General features: G+C 39.0%; 2 protein-coding genes across 3 annotated transcripts; one reads left to right on the top strand and one right to left on the bottom strand.

The window, feature by feature from the left end:
• Positions 1-751: 751 nt before the first annotated feature.
• Positions 752-7,760, bottom strand: LOC144059169 (E3 ubiquitin-protein ligase TRIM35-like). 2 transcript variants are annotated; one of them, XM_077578094.1, is made up of 5 exons: positions 7,747-7,760; positions 6,712-6,921; positions 6,473-6,599; positions 2,575-2,633; positions 752-2,334 (listed from the first exon to the last, which is right to left on the bottom strand). In XM_077578094.1, exon 5 carries the CDS (start codon positions 2,200-2,202, stop codon positions 823-825), a length of 1,380 nt encoding a protein of 459 aa, XP_077434220.1. In that variant the 5' UTR covers positions 2,203-2,334; positions 2,575-2,633; positions 6,473-6,599; positions 6,712-6,921; positions 7,747-7,760; the 3' UTR covers positions 752-822. The 2 variants fall into 2 exon arrangements, with proteins under 2 accessions (XP_077434220.1, XP_077434221.1); XM_077578095.1 differs by lacking the exons at positions 6,473-6,599; positions 6,712-6,921; positions 7,747-7,760 and adding an exon at positions 3,067-3,082.
• On the top strand, positions 7,740-12,653 carry LOC144059517 (E3 ubiquitin-protein ligase TRIM35-like). Its single transcript, XM_077578650.1, has 2 exons — positions 7,740-8,546; positions 12,534-12,653. Exons 1-2 carry the CDS (start codon positions 7,740-7,742, stop codon positions 12,651-12,653), a joined length of 927 nt encoding a protein of 308 aa, XP_077434776.1.
• The last annotated feature ends 6,528 nt before the right edge of the window (positions 12,654-19,181 follow it).

Genomic DNA, 19,181 nt, shown 5'->3' on the forward strand with positions numbered 1-19,181 from the left:
GATTGACATATCGTTTTGAAAATATCATCCATCCATCCATTTCTTCACATCATTCTAATTTTTTGAGATCAACAACATTCGATACGTATCTTGATACGTGTTAATTGGAGAGATTTACACCCCTAATATATATAAATTAGGAATTATAAATGAAATAGTGTAGTGTATGAAATAAATATTTAAAAAAAAAATGAAATGAACAAGCAGCTATTAGATTAATAACATCTTGAAATAATTGAATTAATATTCAAATTAATGGGGGACATCAAAAACATATTTTACAAAGTGATATAACTGAATACATATTGAAATAAGGGAAATAATGAACTAAAAAAAAGGAAATAATGAACTAAAAAAAAGGAAATAATGGAATAAATATTTAAAAAATACATGTATTTATATTTACGTATTAAGCAGTAATATTGATAGATTGAATAAATATTTAAATACAAAATATATATTGAAATAATCAAATAAATATGTAAATAAATAATCAATGAAACAAAACAATAATGAATTATTAATATTTTTCTAAATATTGAGATAAAAAAAACACATCAATATTAAAATAAATACTGAAATAATTGAATAAACAGACAAAGCACTTTATTCCATTTTGGATAACACAACATGACATTTCATTCAGATTGAGTTATTACTTGCACATTCTTAACAAATGGCCTTAACTTAAAAAATACATATATATATATTTTTTAAAGAATTTATTGAATAGGTCAATCAATGTAAAATATGTGAGTGGGGAAAAAAATCTCATACAAAATGACTGACGACAATTGTGGGAGCTAAACATATCCAATATCATCACTGACTTTGAGTCGTAACACGACATGCAAGTGGAATCATTTGCAGAGGAACTTTATCAGTTGTGTAAAAGTAAGGAAACATTTTCATGTTGTCAGACAAATGTGGCCAAGAGGAAGGTTTTGTTTTGCACAATTCAGTGTTTGTATGTGATTCAGAGAATGAAATTGATCTTTTGTTCATGTCCACATGAACTCTGATCTTCTGCAGCTTCACTGGCGGATTCCATGATCCAAATGACCCACCAAACTTTCTGTGTTTATCATCACGAAATGCAATGCACCGTGTTTTTATGTCATGTGGCAAACAAGAATCACCCCATGCCACACCCAGCCCCCAGTGTCTATTGTCTCCCACCTCAACATCCCACATGTGCGTTTGAGAGACCAAAGCAGAACCAAGCACACATTTCCACTCGGACCTCTCTGAATTTTTTGGACACTGATGTTCTTTTTGACAACTAACACTGGTCAGATCTTCAGACAGACTGAGTGCTGCATTGGCCGTGTTTGGGTCCAGTATGACGGGACTGTAGGAGACCATCTCCTTCATGTGTTCCCACACGCTGAACTTGAGGTTGCCCACATGCTTGACTTCGTCCAGCAGAGCTCCTGAGAGCAGTTTGGGCTTGTCGGGTAGCTTCTGGATTTTTGTCATTGCGGTCTTGAAGTTCTTCATGAAGGAAACGGGGTCAGAGGTCAGCTGCTGCTCTATGCTTCTGATCACGTCTGACACATCGGCTATGTCTCTGCTGAGAGCCTGAATCTTCTCCTTCATCATCCGACTCTTTTCCTCCTCTTCCTCCCTCACAGCAGACAACCTGGCGTCCTCCTCAGCCTGCAAGAAGCGGCGAAGTTCCTCGAAATCCATCTTAATCTTGTTTTCCACCTGCTCCCTCTGGACCTTGATGTACGTCGCTTGTTCATTGCAGTTGTCTCTTGTCTCATTGTAATCTTTCAGTCTTTTCTTTGCGTCCTGCAGGCCGTCCTGGAGTTTGTCTTTGTGATCTTCGTGAACTTCAATGAGGGGACAGAACTTGTGGCCAGCGTGGATTTTTGCATCTTTGCAGATGAGGCACACAAGCTCCTGGTGGTCCACACAGAAAAGTTTCAGTTTCTCCTTGTGCAAGCTGCAGATGTCGTCAGACTCCACTGAGGCTTGTGAAAAGACCTCACATATGTTCTTCAAGGCCAAGTTCTGAGGTACATCAATTGAGCTAAACTCCGTCCTACAGACTGGACACGCTCGATCTCCTTTATACTCACACCACTGCTGTACACACGCACGACAGAAGTTGTGACTACACGGCAGCATGACAGGATCTTTAAAGCTCTCCAAACAGGCTGGACATTGTAGATGGTCCTCAGCTGGGCTGGCCATCGTTCCTTGCGAAGATACCGACTCTGTCGACAAGCTTCCAACGTTCAGAGTGCGTCTATCAGTCACGAGTGAAGGAAATATTTGCACTTCCTGCTTTCATTTTCTGACTTGGCTGCAGCCACACCCCGTTATCTGGGATCACACAAAAGCGATTTATTACCACTTGCACATAAAAAATAATATAGTAAAAACAGTGTACAGAGTAAAAACAAAAAGCAAAGCACATCAGTTGCATCTATAGTCGACGTGAAAGAAAAGGGAGGAAAAACTGAAACTGAACTGAGCCCTGAATGCAAACTTGCTCAGAGAAGAAAAAAAAAGTTGAAAAAATAAGAGGAGGAGAAAGGGTGTTAAAAGGAAATAGCCGCTTACCCTTCCTGCTTGGTGCTCGATGTGCAGCAAACAACGAAAAAACAACCCGAACAGCTCACCTTAAAAAGAAGACAAACCCACCAAACTCGCTTTACAATATTGCAAAACTCCGCGTCTCTTTTGGTAAATTTTCCTTTCAAAATGAAAACACCAACATTGAAATACAGCTTGATTTGATTGATTCTTATCTGGAACGAGTAGGTAAAATTTGAAAAAAAGAATTTCAATTTTTATTAAAACATTTGTTAAAATCTTAACTTCCTGTAGGTGCTCCCACACAAACAAACCTCAATGTGTCAGTATAAAAAAACAAATATGAATCACTATCAATATGATCAATGTGCCACGTCAAACCCTTTTTTCCTTGTTTTGATTAAAACATCACATCACTTATTTCCAGAAAAATCACAGTTCCATGAAAAATTTAGTGAGAAGCTTTTATTATATACATAGTCAGATACACATTGAAGCATAAATTCAAATTTTTTTTACCGACTCTGTCGACAAGCTTCCAACGTTCGCTCTCAAGAGAGCCGCGGTGTGTCTGCCTCAGTCACAAGTGAATGATTGTTTCATATCCAAAAGGTCCATAAGTGCACTTCCTGGAGTTGTGCTTTTATTGACTCCAATCGATGACACTTGGACTTGTTATGATCAAACCTTTATGTATGTATTATTGTTGAACTGCGATTTGCCAGATGCCAAAGTCCAACAATAAACGAGATAAGTGTCAGGTCAAGAAGACGTTCGACGATTTGGCATCATCTTAAAGGTGCAGTGTGCCGTTTAAAAATCTAATGTTAAAGCTTTTTCTACATCATATATGCTCCACCAATGCCATATAATACAGTATAATATAATATAATATAGTAATAACAGTGGAGGGAGTGTCAGCTCAAGAAGTTTGTTATTGTGGCAGTAGGAGCCCATTAAAATGATTGATTTCATCCAAAGTGAATGTAGTCGTGGCAACTTAATTGAAAACACTGCCACCTACAGGAGAGAAATTGCAATTGCCGTTTTCACTTGATTGGAAGCTGGCTGTGTTGTTTAGCCCCCGGTGGCCACACACAGCAAGGATTCCTTTGGCCAACATGGCTGCTCACCGACAACTGCACAGGACGCCATCTTGTTTGTTTGTTTATTTGTTTTTTGTTTTTACAATGAACTGTATACAAAACCTGTACAAAATTTGTACATAAAATTAAAGTACCACTGATTGTCGCACCCACCTAATTGAGACAAAATTCGTTCTCCGCATTCGACCCATCCCTTGAGGGAGCGGTTTGCAGCAGCGATGCCGCGCTAAACAACTTAACAAAACACGAGGATGCCATGTTTTCTGTTTTAGAATGCCATGTGTGATGTATTAGTCCATTCTCTCCACATGCACTTCAAACTACACGAATGTGCTTGCTACAAATTCAAACTCAAAAGTACACAACGGTGAGAAGTGTTTTTGGTTTGTTTTATTTTTTACCTACAGCGTTGACACACTGCTTATCCTCACACAACTTGTGTCCTCCAAAAACTTGGATAGACTATATAAGTTGTGTGAGGATAAGTTGTTTGGAAAATGGATGGATGGAAATCCTCTGCACTTTTAACAAAATGTCAACGCTGTAGGTAAAAAATAAAACAAATCAAAAACACTTCTCACCGTTGTGTACTTTTGAGATCTATGTTGTCGAGCCCAATGACACGCTCCTCACAATTCCAGCCTCGGGCCTGGAGGCCCTGTTAAGCGATGTGTACTAGTCCAATTGGGCGGCATGGCTCAGTGGAAGAGTGGTCGTCTCCCAACTGTGAGGTTGTGGGTTCGAGGCAGCCAACTGAATGACATTATGCTTTTGGTTGTTCTGTTGCCTCTCACACGCTTGTGGCAACAACTGTGTTACGACCCCCCCGCCTCCCACCCACACCCGCCATCCACCACAACCCAGCTCCCAAACCCCCAGACACCCCCAGCACCCCCTTACCCAGCCACGCGTACCACCACCACCCCCGCCTAGCTGCCACCCCCCTAACCCCATCCCCACACATTTACTTTTCTGAAGAGTAGATGGACTAATCTTTGCTCTTTTTTTTTTTTATTCCAGTAGAATTTGTAACGGCAGAGTCCAACGACTGGAACCAGATAGATGTTTGAATGGAATCATTGAGAAAAAATTATTCATTTTGGGTAAAACTTTCATTTTTAATGGTGGCTATTCGTCCTATTAGAGAAATGGGAAGATTATTCCAGCGCTCCAAGTCACTGTAAATGCTATCCAGAAGTGAAAGGAAGTTTAGATTAATTAAATCAGTTAATTTAGGTGAAATTTTTATGGCTAAGTATTTCAAATGACTTATAAGAAATGAGTAGCGTGGGTCCTGGCTTGCAGGGTTCCATGAATTTTCTGTAATAGGTAGTGGTGTTGATTTTGTCCAGTTAATAGAATAATCTGATAAATGTGAGGAGTTAGTTATTAAGTTAAATATTTCCCCTAACGAGATATCAGTTTTTTTCTAAATAAAGTAAAATATTATCGGCATATAGATTAGTTTTAGTTGTACCCCGCCTACTGCCCAAAGCCAGATGGGATAGGCTCCAGCAACCCCCGCGACCCTTGTGAGGACAAGCGGTAAAGAAAATGGATGGATGGATGGATGGAAGATTAGTTTTATGTTCTGTTAGCCCGGAGTAAATTCCTTGAATCCTTCTTTCCTGGCTTAAAGCTAATGCAAGCAGCTCAATAAATATCGCAAATAATAAATAGGACATCGGGCATCCCTGTCTTGTGCCTCTCTGTAGAGTAAAACTCTGAGATGTAACTGTAGCTTTAGGAGAATCATATAATACTGGACTTACCAAAGCCAAATTCATTTAAAACAGCAAAGAGGAAGGACCAGTTAACTTTGTCGAATGGCTTTTTCTGCATCCAACGATATAATAACTGCCTTTTTATCATGCCGCTGTGACATGCTAATAAGGTTAAAGAGTCTCCTAATATTATTAGTAGAGTGACAATCTTTAACCCCTGGGCGTTATTTGACCATTTTTGGGCTTTTTGTTGGTTCTGACCAAGCCATTTCAAAATAAAATAACGCCCAGGGGTTAATAAAGCCTGTTTAGTCGCTATGAATGATTGTTGAGATTACTGTTTCTAGTCTAGATGCGAAAGCCTTAGTCATAATTTTAATATCAGTGTTAATTAGTGAAATCGGACGGTAACTTGATGGAAGGGTGGGGTCTTTTTCTGGCTTTAATAAAAGTGTTGTGCTGCTGTGTTCATGTGTGGACGTACGTAACCATTAGTCTTAATTTCCGTTACTACTCTTAAGAATAATGGAGCAAGCATTAACCAAAAGTGCTTAAAAAATATAGCCGGACAACCATCCGGACCAGGTGCTCTGCCATTAGGCATACTATCTAGAGCACTGTACAGCTCATTTATAGTGAGTGCCGCATCTAACATATCTTTATATTAAGTAGATAACTGATGTATATTTAAGCTACTGAGGAATGCCTCAATATGCTGAGTTTCTGAGTTTAGGTTGCGATAATAGTTATAAAAAATGTGATTAATTTCTTCTGGTGATTGTGTGCATTCACCAGTTGTCCCTTTGATAGCCGTTATAAAAGATTTTTTCCGATTGCGTTGAAGTTGGTTTGCAAGAAATGTACCTGATTTGTTATTATATTGAAAGTTGTTGTATCTCAATTGTTGTATTATAAACTCTGTCTTTTTGGATAACATACTGTCTAACTGTATTTTTGTATTTTGTAAATCAGTCCATATTTGGTTATTTGGGATTATTACGTTTTAATCCGTCAATTGTTTAATTTTATTTTCCAGGGCTTTTTCTAATTTTTGATCTTGTTTCTTTTTATAAGATGAATATGATATAATTTTACCTCTAATTACCGCTTTCCCAGCTTTCCAGAGAATAGATGGAGATAAGTCTGGAGAGTCCTTTATTTCCAAAAAGTCTGCCCACTCTCTTCTTATAATTTTATCAAACTCTGCTGTCCAGCGGAGCAGCTGGGGAAGGAAGTGATGAATACATTTTTCATGTCAGTCTCATCATACAAAAATATGGTAATTTGTCTTAGAAGAGAAGGTGAAAGATATCCTCATGTACCACTGACAGTACCTTTGGTGCACTGCAAGCCATAGCAAGGCACGCTAAGCTTGGAGGCAAGTGTCTTGAAGGCAGCAATAGAGCCCTCTATTGGGTGGACAAGGAACAGCGGCCTTTCTTGGCTCTGCACATCATTGAGGGATGCCACAGTGGGACCATCTGGGTTGACTAATAGCTCTGTCAGATTAGACTCCGACAAGGTTCGAATGACGTCCTTTTTCGCTGGAGCATGGAAATGTTTAAAACAGTGAATAAAAAAAAAGTGAGTTAATTTAAAGTTCCTTTAAATCCACACTTTTTTTTTAATGGGTGATTAATGTCCGCCCCTTTCTTGGAAAGCCTGTACCAGGGGAATTCCAGTCTCAACACAGCAGACACGTGGACATCAAAATTTAGCACTAATACATTTAATAATAATGCATATATTTGTGGAGACTGGGGTCAAGTTGTATTGTACAATTTTAAAAATGTGCAGAATTTCACAAATTAAAGATTAGATAGCTCTTAATATGAAAAGAAATAATGCACTGAGCTGCCAACAGTGTCTTACAAATGCAATTGTGCCATCTAGTGGCAGAAAATGGCCTCAACACAAATCAATCACACTTGTTTTTAATTTTAACTAAATTTTATGAATTATTATGAAATTACTGTATCAATGACTAAATAATGCAGCCACATTTCTATTAGTTAATTTTTTTCCCCAATTTTAGAGTATGAAAATTAGAAAAAAAATGTTATTGTACATTTAGAACAGATATAAAATTTGCCATTAATCATGAGTTAACTAATAAAGTCATGCAATTAATTATACTTAAAAATTATAATCAACTCGTGCACATACAAAAAAAAAGAGAAAAAAAAGAGAGAGCAATGATGATGACATGTCGAATCGGTAAAATTACCGAATGAACAATACTGAGCTCTCTCTCTCTCCAAAAAAATAAAAAAAATTTTTTGATCATCTGGCACCCCTAAAAAAATAAAATTTTTGAATTTGCAAGCAACAAAGAACAGTATGATGTCAATTCAGATATGTAATGTTACCATTTGAACTTTCTGATCGAGCGTGTCCAGTCTGTAGGACGGAGTTTAGCTCAATTGATGTACCTCAGAACTTGGCCCTGAAGAACATATGTGAGGTCTTTTCACAAGCCTCAGTGGAGTCTGACGACATCTGCAGCTTGCACAAGGAGAAACTGAAACTTTTCTGTGTGGACCACCAGGAGCTTGTGTGCCTCATCTGCAAAGATGCAAAAATCCACGCTGGCCACAAGTTCTGTCCCCTCATTGAAGTTCACGAAGATCACAAAGACAAACTCCAGGACGGCCTGCAGGACGCAAAGAAAAGACTGAAAGATTACAATGAGACAAGAGACAACTGCAATGAACAAGCGACGTACATCAAGGTCCAGAGGGAGCAGGTGGAAAACAAGATTAAGATGGATTTCGAGGAACTTCGTCGCTTCTTGCAGGCTGAGGAGGACGCCAGGTTGTCTGCTGTGAGGGAGGAAGAGGAGGAAAAGAGTCGGATGATGAAGGAGAAGATTCAGGCTCTCAGCAGAGACATAGCCGATGTGTCAGACGTGATCAGAAGCATAGAGCAGCAGCTGACCTCTGACCCCGTTTCCTTCATGAAGAACTTCAAGACCGCAATGACAAAAATCCAGAAGCTACCCGACAAGCCCAAACTGCTCTCAGGAGCTCTGCTGGACGAAGTCAAGCATGTGGGCAACCGCAAGTTCAGCGTGTGGGAACGAATGAAGGAGATGGTCTCCTACAGTCCCGTCATACTGGACCCAAACACGGCCAATGCAGCACTCAGTCTGTCTGAAGATCTGACCAGTGTGAGTTGTCAAAAAGAACATCAGTGTCCAACAAGCTGTGGAAAACAATGGGTCGGTTTAATTTTATTTTTATAGTTATCGTTAGTATCGCTATCCTCACAATATCATGTTAATTATCATATCGTGATTTCTTATCATGACATTTGGATATTGTGTCATACATGTGACATACTAGAATTATTGGTCGCACATTCATGATTGCATGAAATTACATTATAGCAGTCTAGTCTTAGTAAGAATTTAATTGTATTGGTATTTTTCTTTTCTTTTTTTTCTTTTTTTTCTTCTTCAGGAAATGTATTGGTATTTTTCTATTCATCTGCCCCAGGTTTCCACTGAAGCACAACCTGATGAAGACACAGCTATCACAGACTGCGCCAAAGTTGACCAGGTGATTAGATTTCTTTTTGAATGTTGTTGAAATCAGTTTTCTGCGATTGGCTGGCAACCAGTTCAGGGTGTACCCCGCCTACTGCCCGAAGCCAGCTGGGATAGGCTCCAGCACCCCCGCGACCCTAGTGAGGAAAAGCGGCCAAGAAAATGGATGGATGGATGGATGGATGAAATCAGTTTTCAGAAGCAAGACATTAGTGGAAGGTGGAGATACTAGGGCTGCACAATATGTGGAAAAAATCTTGCCGCACAAATGGCTTATGCAATATGTGTATTGCAAAGACGTGCAACAAATTAATATTGGATTGATTGTATACTTTAGTCTGAGGCTAAGCGATATGGCCAAAAATTAAAATTAGAAGTCTTTTAAACCAACCATCCAGCATTCTGCCACCACTTATGCAAAATTACAACTCACAATAACATCTGGATGTAACAGAACATAATAACAGCTTTTAATAATCCAGAAGACAAAATAAATTTCACATTTAGCAAATTTTCAACGATTCAATTTTAATTTAATTTATTCAATTAATTTGATTTATTGCCCAGCCCTACTTGAGTCTGATTTTGACCAATCAGAGACAACCTTAATTGCGCATCGCCATACAACAGAATTGTATCGAGGAGCATTACTAACAAAAAATAACTTATTTGGATAAGACTAGATCACAATGAGAATGATTATTTTTCTGCACGTACGTGTATTTCTTTAATTAGATTATAAAGATATATATATTAGGTCCATGTTTAATGTCACAATAATCTCCATCACTGTATAAAACACCCATGTCGCTTGTTTTGTCAATACTGTGCAGCCCTCGCAGGTGTATAGTCCTCACAATGTCGTAGTTGTGAATAACTGACACTCTGAGGACAGTGTATTTATACACTGCGAGTGTAAAATACATTTTGAGGGCTTGACGTTACAGATACAGTCCTCATAATTCATACTCTGGTCAGGTATGGACTCTCTGAGGACTGTGTATTTTCTATTAATTGTTTCATTGTGAAAAATAGACGTCACTAATTTACACAAACCACTAGTGCTGACGGATTATTTATTTTTGAAATGGCAAATAAAATGTGTTTGCATTCACAATACTTTAACCTATTCATTGTTCTGTATGTACTGTAACTGTGTAAATGCACAGGTACAGTCGTGTTACTAAGAATTGAATTTTATATGTATTTTTCTCTTCATGTGTACCAGGTTTCAACTGAAGCACAACCTGAAGACATAGTTGAAGACATAGCTGTCACAGACCAAGTTGACCAGGTGACGAGATTTCTTTTTGAATATTGATTTTGAAATCAGTTTTCAGAAGCAAGACGTTAGGAGTGAAGAGTGTAGAGTAGATGCTAGGGCTGAACTATATAACTAACAAATATAATCACAACAATTGTTTATGCAATGTGTATTGTCAAGACGTTCAAAATACTGTATCCAACAATAAGCTTGTATGGGACTAAAATTCCTAAAAGTCAACATAAAAAAAATATCACAAATTGAAGATTTGTTGGCAGTTTGGTGATTTAGATTATGCACTGTAGTGATCTTTTTTTCCCATTAATTTATTTATGGTGGATTTTAGAGGTGAACTCGCTATCAATTTATTTTTTAAACAGAAGTGTAAACATCAGGTAGTTTATTCACTTGTATCAAGCTTGGATAAATGTGCTTTATGTTTTGGACCTTTCGCTGCACTAGAATGGACTGGCATGATGGGTATTTTTTCTTGTGTGTTATTTGTATCTGCAATGGATCTTTGTTTCACGCAACCAGGATTAATAGTGCAGGCATTTTCATTGAATTTATATAATTTAGTCAAGAGGATAAATTATGACCCATGTTTATACCTCTGTCTTTAGTTGCAAGCAGCTAAATGTTGATTGTCTCAATCTTAACGACTGTCCGACTCGGTAAAATAGAAAAGTATACTGTAACTGAAGGACTGTATCACACAAGACTTGTTTTAGGGGCAATGCCATATATTAAGCATATTAACTATCCGTCTTGTTAAATGCTTCATCTCATCTTTCGAATAAATGTGGTGACTAGATTTATAATAATCTTTAGTATATTCACAAACTTTAGGTTCTAAATGTTTTTCTAGTTTGCTCCAGCATCTGGCACACATCCCGTTTAAAAAATGCAAAACTGCTTGATGATGAAGACCACCTATCTTTGGTAAATGAACTTTAGCACATTAGCCCATTAATGGCGGGAGCTACTTCTGCCGCGAGCGCTCGACACTTGTCTCGAGCTTCTACTTCAAGTCACTAAGTAACAGCGAAGTAAAGCTGGTAAATATTTATGACCACCCGCCAAAATGAATTTTAACCCGCATCTGGCAGGTGTTAATTTTAGAGCCACTGTATATATGCATATGTATGTGTGCGTCTACTGTACATATGGATATCATTGCTGTCCTGTGAAAAACAGGTTTCCATTTTCAGGTCGCGGGCTGCTCTCCGGTAGCGATCCTTCTTGGCGGCACGGCACGCTTTATAGTCTGGAAAATATGGTGGAAGTGTTTTTCACAGGACAGTGACAATATGTATATGTATGTCTGTATGTATGTATTAATTGTTTTTGTTTAAAAAATTAGGTTGCTGATGTATCCAGTTCAAGTGAGGATTCATCAGCAGAGGAACATGTTCCAGATTCTCACAGTACTTTGGACACTTCCTACATTGAACCTGTTTCAGAAATCCGAAGGTATTCCAGGAATGAGCTATGAGAAAACTGCTCATCCTTTAAGATGAGAGGTAGTCATGTTTTAAAGAATAAAATGTTCACTGACTCTTTTGCATCTGGTTTCATGTCTAGCTTATGCATTTCAAAGATATACTTGACCTAGATAACCTGTTCACATAAGAAGCATTGTTTTATTAACATACCAGTTTCAGTCTGTCCTAAAATTGTGGTGCTCAGGGATCAGGTATGACTTTGCATTTCACAGTGTTGTTATGCACAACAATGTGTCCTTATATCAGGTAAGTCATAACACATCAATGCTATTTTAGTTTGTGTAACGTCAGAATGCCAGAACTTTCAAGTCACTTCAGTGACATGGTTGCCGTGTGTTGTGTAAACTTTGTCCTTGTAATGTGAGTTGGTCCTCATAATTAAAATTTTTGCCATGGGCATGGCTTATTTAGGTCATTATCTATGTCCTCACAATTACGTTTTTTTTCAGGTTTTTCTTTTTTTCGTGAGTTGAGTTTTTTCAAGTTTTGAAGTGACATTTTCCTGGACAACCACCCCCCCCCCCCAAAAAAAATTTTTTGGGGTGCAAGTCCTCATAATACACAGAGGCAAGTATGTGTGTGTGTGTGTGTGTGTGTGTGTGTGCCTCACGCGCCATCCGCTGGTCAAACTGCCGTTGCAACAACACAACAAATAGGGCATTTTAGAGATGGTACTAGGCCAGGATCAAGAAAACAGTCATCCAAACCCGAGTCAACCAAAGTGGAAATTTTAGCATGGTGTCCAAAACCCCACGCTTCTCCTCCCTAGTTCCAGTCTCTTAGTATTTAATCAATAATTAAATCAAAAGACTATGAACCCTCATTGGGGTACTCACACAGGTGACTGTTGTCAGGGTTGGGGAGAGGATCGTCCACAGAGTGCTGACCTCTGTGTCGTCAGAGCGGTGCGGAGTTCGCACCGGGCAGGAGGACACCCGATGTCCCAGCTGTCCGCAGTAGAGGCAGGCTCCGGTCCGGAAACGCCGTTGACGCTCGGCCTGGGAGAGATGTCCCCCGCCAACTTGCATGGGCTCCTTGCCGGTAGTTGAGGACTCCGTGGGGCGCCCAGTTGCTCCAGAGTTGGGCCAGGAGTGTCGAGGGAGGGCTAGGCAGGTCCAACCGGCATTCCCGCTACTACTCCCGCATTCGATTGTCCAAACGATTAGTTAGTTCAATAAGCTCCTCCAAACCAGTGGTGTCATCCCGCATGGCTAGTTCGTCCTTGAAACAGGTGTTTAACCCCCGGCGATAAACTATACACAAAGCTGGTTCGTCCAAACCACTCTCGGTCGCTAATATCTGGAACTGAATAGAATAATTGACGACCGACATTTGGTCCTGAGAAAAGTCTAGCAAACGGCTACCAGCCTCCCTCCCCTTAACTGGGTGATCAAAAAACCCGTTTAACTCTGCAACAAAAACAGGAATAGAAGTGTGCAATCCTGGCCTAGTGTTGCTAATTGCCATAGCCCAGGTGGCAGCTCTGTCTGTAAGCAGACTCACCATGTGATGAGATGTATCATTAGAGTAGGTCAGAGGTTGTTGGTCAAAAATCAGGGAGCATTGGTGTATGAATTGGCTGCACAACCCGGGTTCACTGCCGTACCGGTAGTGGTGCGGGAGACTAGGTTTGTGAATGTTGCGTGCTGCTGCATCCAAGGCAGCCGGACGCGAAGTCAACGTGGGTGCCAGTCCCCACTCCGACTCCACGTGGGCTGTCAGAACATCTAAACGACTTATACTTGGGCTACTGCCACTGGCAGAGCCAGAGGGGAGGCCGGGGTGGCACGTGCCCCTGCTCAAATGAGATTGGACCCCGCAGGCGCCAAATGATTGACATATCACAGCACCAGTGCAGTGGCGCCGCGCGTCTTGCCAGTGCAGCCTCCAATTTTTGGTCTGATCAGTGTAATTTATACACTGATCAGACGCCGCATGCCGTCGGTCCTACACTGTCCGACTCCCAACGTCGGATTGGTGTATCTAGGCCTTTAGGCCCTGTCCAGACGGCAGCAAAGCCGGCTTCGTTCCTCAAACAAATCTCATACACACAGAAGCATTTCAAGACTTGCGTGTGTCCAAAAGGGATGTTTAACTGCTGTAATGTATATGCCAAGTCTAGAGTGGCGCTGTAGCGCAGCCACAGGGAGTTAATGGAAAGCGTAAAAGAAGAATCAGCAAAGAAGATAAAAAGTTTTTTTTTCTAACTTTATTGCAATCTACAGAACAAACATGGCTTTGCATGCATCGAAACAACATGAAAAAGACAAACACAGGAGAAATGACAATGGCGGGTGATCCAAGTACAACATCGCTTGATGAACGTGGGAATAAAGAAAAAAAAGATTTTGCTGCAAAAGCATAAGCAAGCTAAGGAGGCTGCGCAAAACGACTAACACGCAGCTATCCGCCATTGTTGTTGACAGACAGGCGGTTTGCGCGCAGTCACGCGAGAATTGGAGCATGCGTCATCAATCTGCGACAATACGTCGACATCGAGCCGCGACCATTACGTCATCACTGGAGGAGTATCCTGCATATAGTGTACAGACGGACGCGTTTTGAAATCTTTCCACTCTGGAGTCCGGTTTCAACAATGATCGGTTTCAAGCAACGAAACCGCGCCATCGTGTGGACCAACGGCCTAAACGGTAAGAAACTTGTGAGGATACATTGAAACTGGCTTTTGTGTGGACGGGGCCTGAAATGCAGGTGCTGGCTGATTACAGAATGGTAGCAGGTGTGTGTGTGTCTCGTTTACCACCCGCTGGTCAAACAGTCGCTGCAAAAACAAAACACAGCCTGAGAGCAGAGCCTGCCGGCACAAGACATGACAAATGTTAACCGCTTTGTTGTGTGTGGGCAATTTGAGTGATACGGTTGTACTGTGTGCATTTTATTTAAAACACACTTCATATTTCAAAGAAATCTCAAAGTGCTACAAGAAGTTTAAAAACAATATTAGCATTCAGAAATTACAACATAAAGCTGGATGAGGTAAAGGCAGACAAGCAAGTGAGCAAGGTTAAGAATGGAAAGTAGCATGATAGTTTTACAAATGAAAACTTTTGTAGCCCCCTTTTTGAACATCTCTGAACTTTGTGGAGCCCTCAGGGAGTCAGAGAGAGCTTTCCTAAGATGTGGGCCGCTGAATGGAAGGCCCTGTCCCACATGGTGGCAAGCAGGGTTGGAACTTGGGGAATCCAGATCCACAAAGTAAAAACCCTGAAACAGTTTTGTTTTAGCCACAGGTGCTTCTATTCAACAAGTGGAGATGAGCTTGTTTACCTGCCAATTGAGTAGAAGCACCTGTTGCTAAAGACAATCATTGGCAGGGTTTTTACTTTGTAGACCTGGATTCCCCCAACCCTGGTGGAGAATTTAGTCTTGGGCCAGTATTGGTGGACCAGACACTCCTGTTGTACTGCAGTGGCTTATCAGGAGAGACTATATGTAACCAAATCTATGCATTCGTGGCAACCTATTTTACTTTTGTTATGTTTACTTTACTTTCATTGGGAATGCTCTCAAAAATAACTAAATCATTTTTTAGTGCTATTTTTAAAGCTATGTCTTCCATTAGCCAACAAACAAGCTCAATCAAAAAGCTTTTTACAGCATTCCCAGCTAGCTATTCGACAAAATAATTCTGCCATCTGTCAGTTTTGGAGTGAAGTTTTATTGTTTGACTGAACATTTTTGTTCCATACAAAATAAACAGTGCACAATGTTGAACAATTGTCTGCTTACAACATATAAACGTATACACTAAATAACATCAGACTTGATCATTTCTATCTTCTTTGCCTTCTTCTGTAACACCATCAACAGCTTTCAAATTCTTCATGCATCTGAATACTGCAGTTGTGAAAAACTGATTCAAAAGTTATCTCATAGAGCTATCAAGTTGGTGTTAGTGGAAACTCATGTGATCATCTGCATCTCACAATATTGATATTTAGAAAATGAATCGATAATCAAATTAATCCACAACTATTTTAATAACCGATTAATCGTTTTGAACCAATTTTTAATTTAAAATGGTCCAAAATCTCTGATTTCAGCATATCAACAGTAATTGTTCACCGATTTCTGCAGTCCTTCATGAAAAAGACTGATTATCTTCTGTGGTTTAATCAAAATAAGACATTTGCAAAACATTTGATTTTACTTTGGAAAACAATAACTGAACCGGTAACAACTTAGTAGAACATCAATCATTTAATCACTATCCGAATACAAAGTACACAACAACCACCAATCACTGGTTAATAAACAATAATCTGGGGAAAAATGATTTCGTGATACACTTTGATGCAAATTTTAAATTAATCCGATTAGTCGATTAATCGATAGATTAATCAAGTTTAAAAATATTCGATAGTGACAGCACTACTGCTATTGTCCTTAAACATCAAAATACAAGGGAATTATTATGCAAAGCACATTTTGAATCGACTTGAGTTCCCACTTCTTGTCGTAGAAACTACAATGGCACTCCATCCATCCATTTTCAGTGGTGCTTCTCCTCATTAGGGTTGAAGGCGAGCTAGCGCCTGACTGATCACCACTCAATCGAAGGGCAGTACCTGTTATCCCTAAATGTTGTGAATTATTAGGCAAAGCACATTTTAAATCTAACTGTCTGGACTTGATCTTGTTGTCTTGGTGCGAAGGGTGAATTACAAGTTTGTCATGCCGTAGGTAGGCAATGTCCCCTCTGTCACGTATTGCTTTTACATTTAGGATGGATTATCTCCCAGCGTGGTGAGCTCTCTCCATCTCAATCTTCTCCCTTAACTGGAGTTTCTCCCTGAAAATTCTTTGAACATACTCTTCAGTGTCAGCTCAAGTTTCTCCTGGTAATTCTTCGATTCTATCAATGGCTAAGATTATTTCTCCTTTATTGGGCGGCTAAATTAGGGGTGGGAATCTTTGAATGTCTCACCATTCGATTCAATTCCGATTTTTGGATCTGCGATTCGATTCAGAATCGATTTTCGATTAAGAACAATTTTTTATTAAAAATGATTTGCTTGACAATGATTTTTGCTTCAATCTGTAGATGTGCAAGGAATTGTAATGATCTACTCCAGTCTGACTCGCTAATTCTAATTAGTAAGACAGTATAAAATAATTTAAATCAAATCGATTTTGGGACATTTGAAATCGATTCTGAAAAGTACTAAATGAGAATCGCGATTCTTATGAGAATCAATGTTTTCTTTTTTTGGGCACACCCCTAGTCTTAATAGTCCATTTTAAGCGTAATTACTAGTAGAATGTCACAGATTTTATTTATTTCTGCCTGCATGTCTTTACAATGATCAATTTGTTTGATTTGACTTTTTTTTTTTAATTTCATCCCTCCCCCCAGTATATCAGAGCTGTGATGCTTAACACTCAATACATGTCTATGCAAGTGTTCTCGAACTACACCAAGGAAAGGAACTACACGTTGAACCTAAGTAGCTAAATGTGCAGCGTACGCATCTTTTAAGTATACTTCAGCAGTAAAGGCAACTTAAGGGGCAGGATACAGAGGTCACTTTTTTCATATATTTCAAATCAAATTAAAGCAGATAATTAGCATAAGATGTGAGAGTCAAGTAACATACTTTTCTGTGATCAGCGGCTGACAGGTGGAAACCAGTCTCCGCCAGAGCTACTCAACTCTAATCACTCCCCGTGCGGCATGACAGTGACAGAAAGCACTTTGAACAGCTACTTAAATATAACTCGCTTTTGTCTCCCTCATTTAGATTAACATGAAAAGCAGGCAAGTTAGCAGAACGATTTGGATAAAGAAAAAATAAGAAGATTATTCCTTGTGAGTTGTTAAATAACACATTTGAATAATTGGTTTGTTAAATCATTTTTGAAAAGACAGCTCATCCATGCCAAATAGGGAAACTACCAAACTATAGATTTTACTATACTAAAGAATGATACATTACTGATTATGTGATTAAGCACCATGAATGGTCACATTACAATCTTAGTCAAAACAGTGCAATTAAATGCTAGTTAATTAAACACATTATTTAATTAGATTAATTAGATTATGTTCAATTCAGTAGGTAGAAAATAATGTGTCATAAATCACAAAAGCAGACCTGATGACTCTGAAATTGGGTGGGTAAATTAGCCATTAAATGGAATCATTCTATGCTATTAAATGCAGACTATTAAGAAAATACATTGAAATGAATTTTCTGAAAACATGCACTTCTTCTTTGCTCTAGTAGTGGTTTGTGAAACATTGAACACACGACACAGAAGTACATCATAATGTCACTTCCTTGCAATTCCAAAGCACTGACAATTTACCACAGTCATGAGCCAGTTGATTAAACACACACATTATGTGTGTGATTTCTTTATCGTAGACAAACCAATTAGGTTTGAGCACTACAAAAATGCAGCAGGTAAGTTCACTTGCATTCAACCAAAAACGGAAGAAGTCAAAGGAAGAGGGTGAGGGTGAGAGGGGGAATCGGTGGAGGACGAGCAGGAGGTAAATTGTAGCAGATTTACACTGGCATCAAGGACCTTCCAATTACAAGTTAAAAAAAAATACCAATGAGTATATTGCCTACGATGTTGATGAAATTCACGGGTCGGATCCAACCAGGTGATTGTATTTATTTATTTATGTATTTATTAAGTTATTTGACAGTAAATGCAACCTGTGCTTATGTGGGCTTACATTGATTGTTGGGTCACATTTTGTTGTGTTTGTCTATGTTGACTGATTTCGGGTATATGAAGAAAAATAAATCCTATTTTCAATAGTGTGTAGCATTGATCTTGTGTTTGATTAATGTAGCATGTTGTATATTTGCACTTTGTGTACTTTACTTAAAGTTACTGTTAAAAGTGTTTTTTTTTTCTTTTTTTTAAGTTAAACATAGCAGTGTGTAACTGGTCCAAACAGAGTTAAACCTTATGAAACGTGTGTATTTCATATTGGAACATAAGATGGTTTATATCTATGTCTTTATGGTTTTTACATGAGCGATTCATTTTGCACAGGATGTCAGATGAGATGTTCTGCATAACCCTGGTTGTGCTAATTGTGTGTCGTGTTTTTAAAATCCGAGCCCTATTTTATATTTCGTGCTTAAGCAATCATAAAAAAAAACGGTAAAACATCTTGTGTGAAGTAAATGATTTTCTTTTGCATGTGTTAAAGTCAAATGAAAACGGTGAAGAAGCCTCTTCCCTTATTTGGGACACCATGGAAGTATTCAGGTTTGACTTTTTAGTCAGACACAATCTCACCATGGTTCCATTGTACAATAAGGTCAAAGGGAATTTTTGATGAAGGACTATTTCAGTCAAATCTAATTTCCTTTTCTGCAAAGCATAAAGATATCCAATGAACTGCTGCAAACCTTAATGAACAAAGTCATATAACAGTGGACAAAGTTGTATTTGAACTGTGAACAGTGACCTAATTCCATCCTACCATTTTCAACACTGCTT

Source organism: Vanacampus margaritifer, chromosome 10, assembly GCF_051991255.1.
Source record: "Vanacampus margaritifer isolate UIUO_Vmar chromosome 10, RoL_Vmar_1.0, whole genome shotgun sequence".
NCBI lineage: Eukaryota > Metazoa > Chordata > Actinopteri > Syngnathiformes > Syngnathidae > Vanacampus > Vanacampus margaritifer.

Coding starts and splice junctions, on each gene's coding strand:
- LOC144059517 (XM_077578650.1), top strand. CDS start 7,740: ATGTTACCATTTGAACTTTCTGATCGAGCGTGTCCAGTCTGTAGGACG. Junction 8,547..12,533: donor TGTCTGAAGATCTGACCAGT/GTGAGTTGTCAA, acceptor GTACTCACACAG/GTGACTGTTGTCAGGGTTGG.
- LOC144059169 (XM_077578094.1), bottom strand. CDS start 2,202: ATGGCCAGCCCAGCTGAGGACCATCTACAATGTCCAGCCTGTTTGGAG.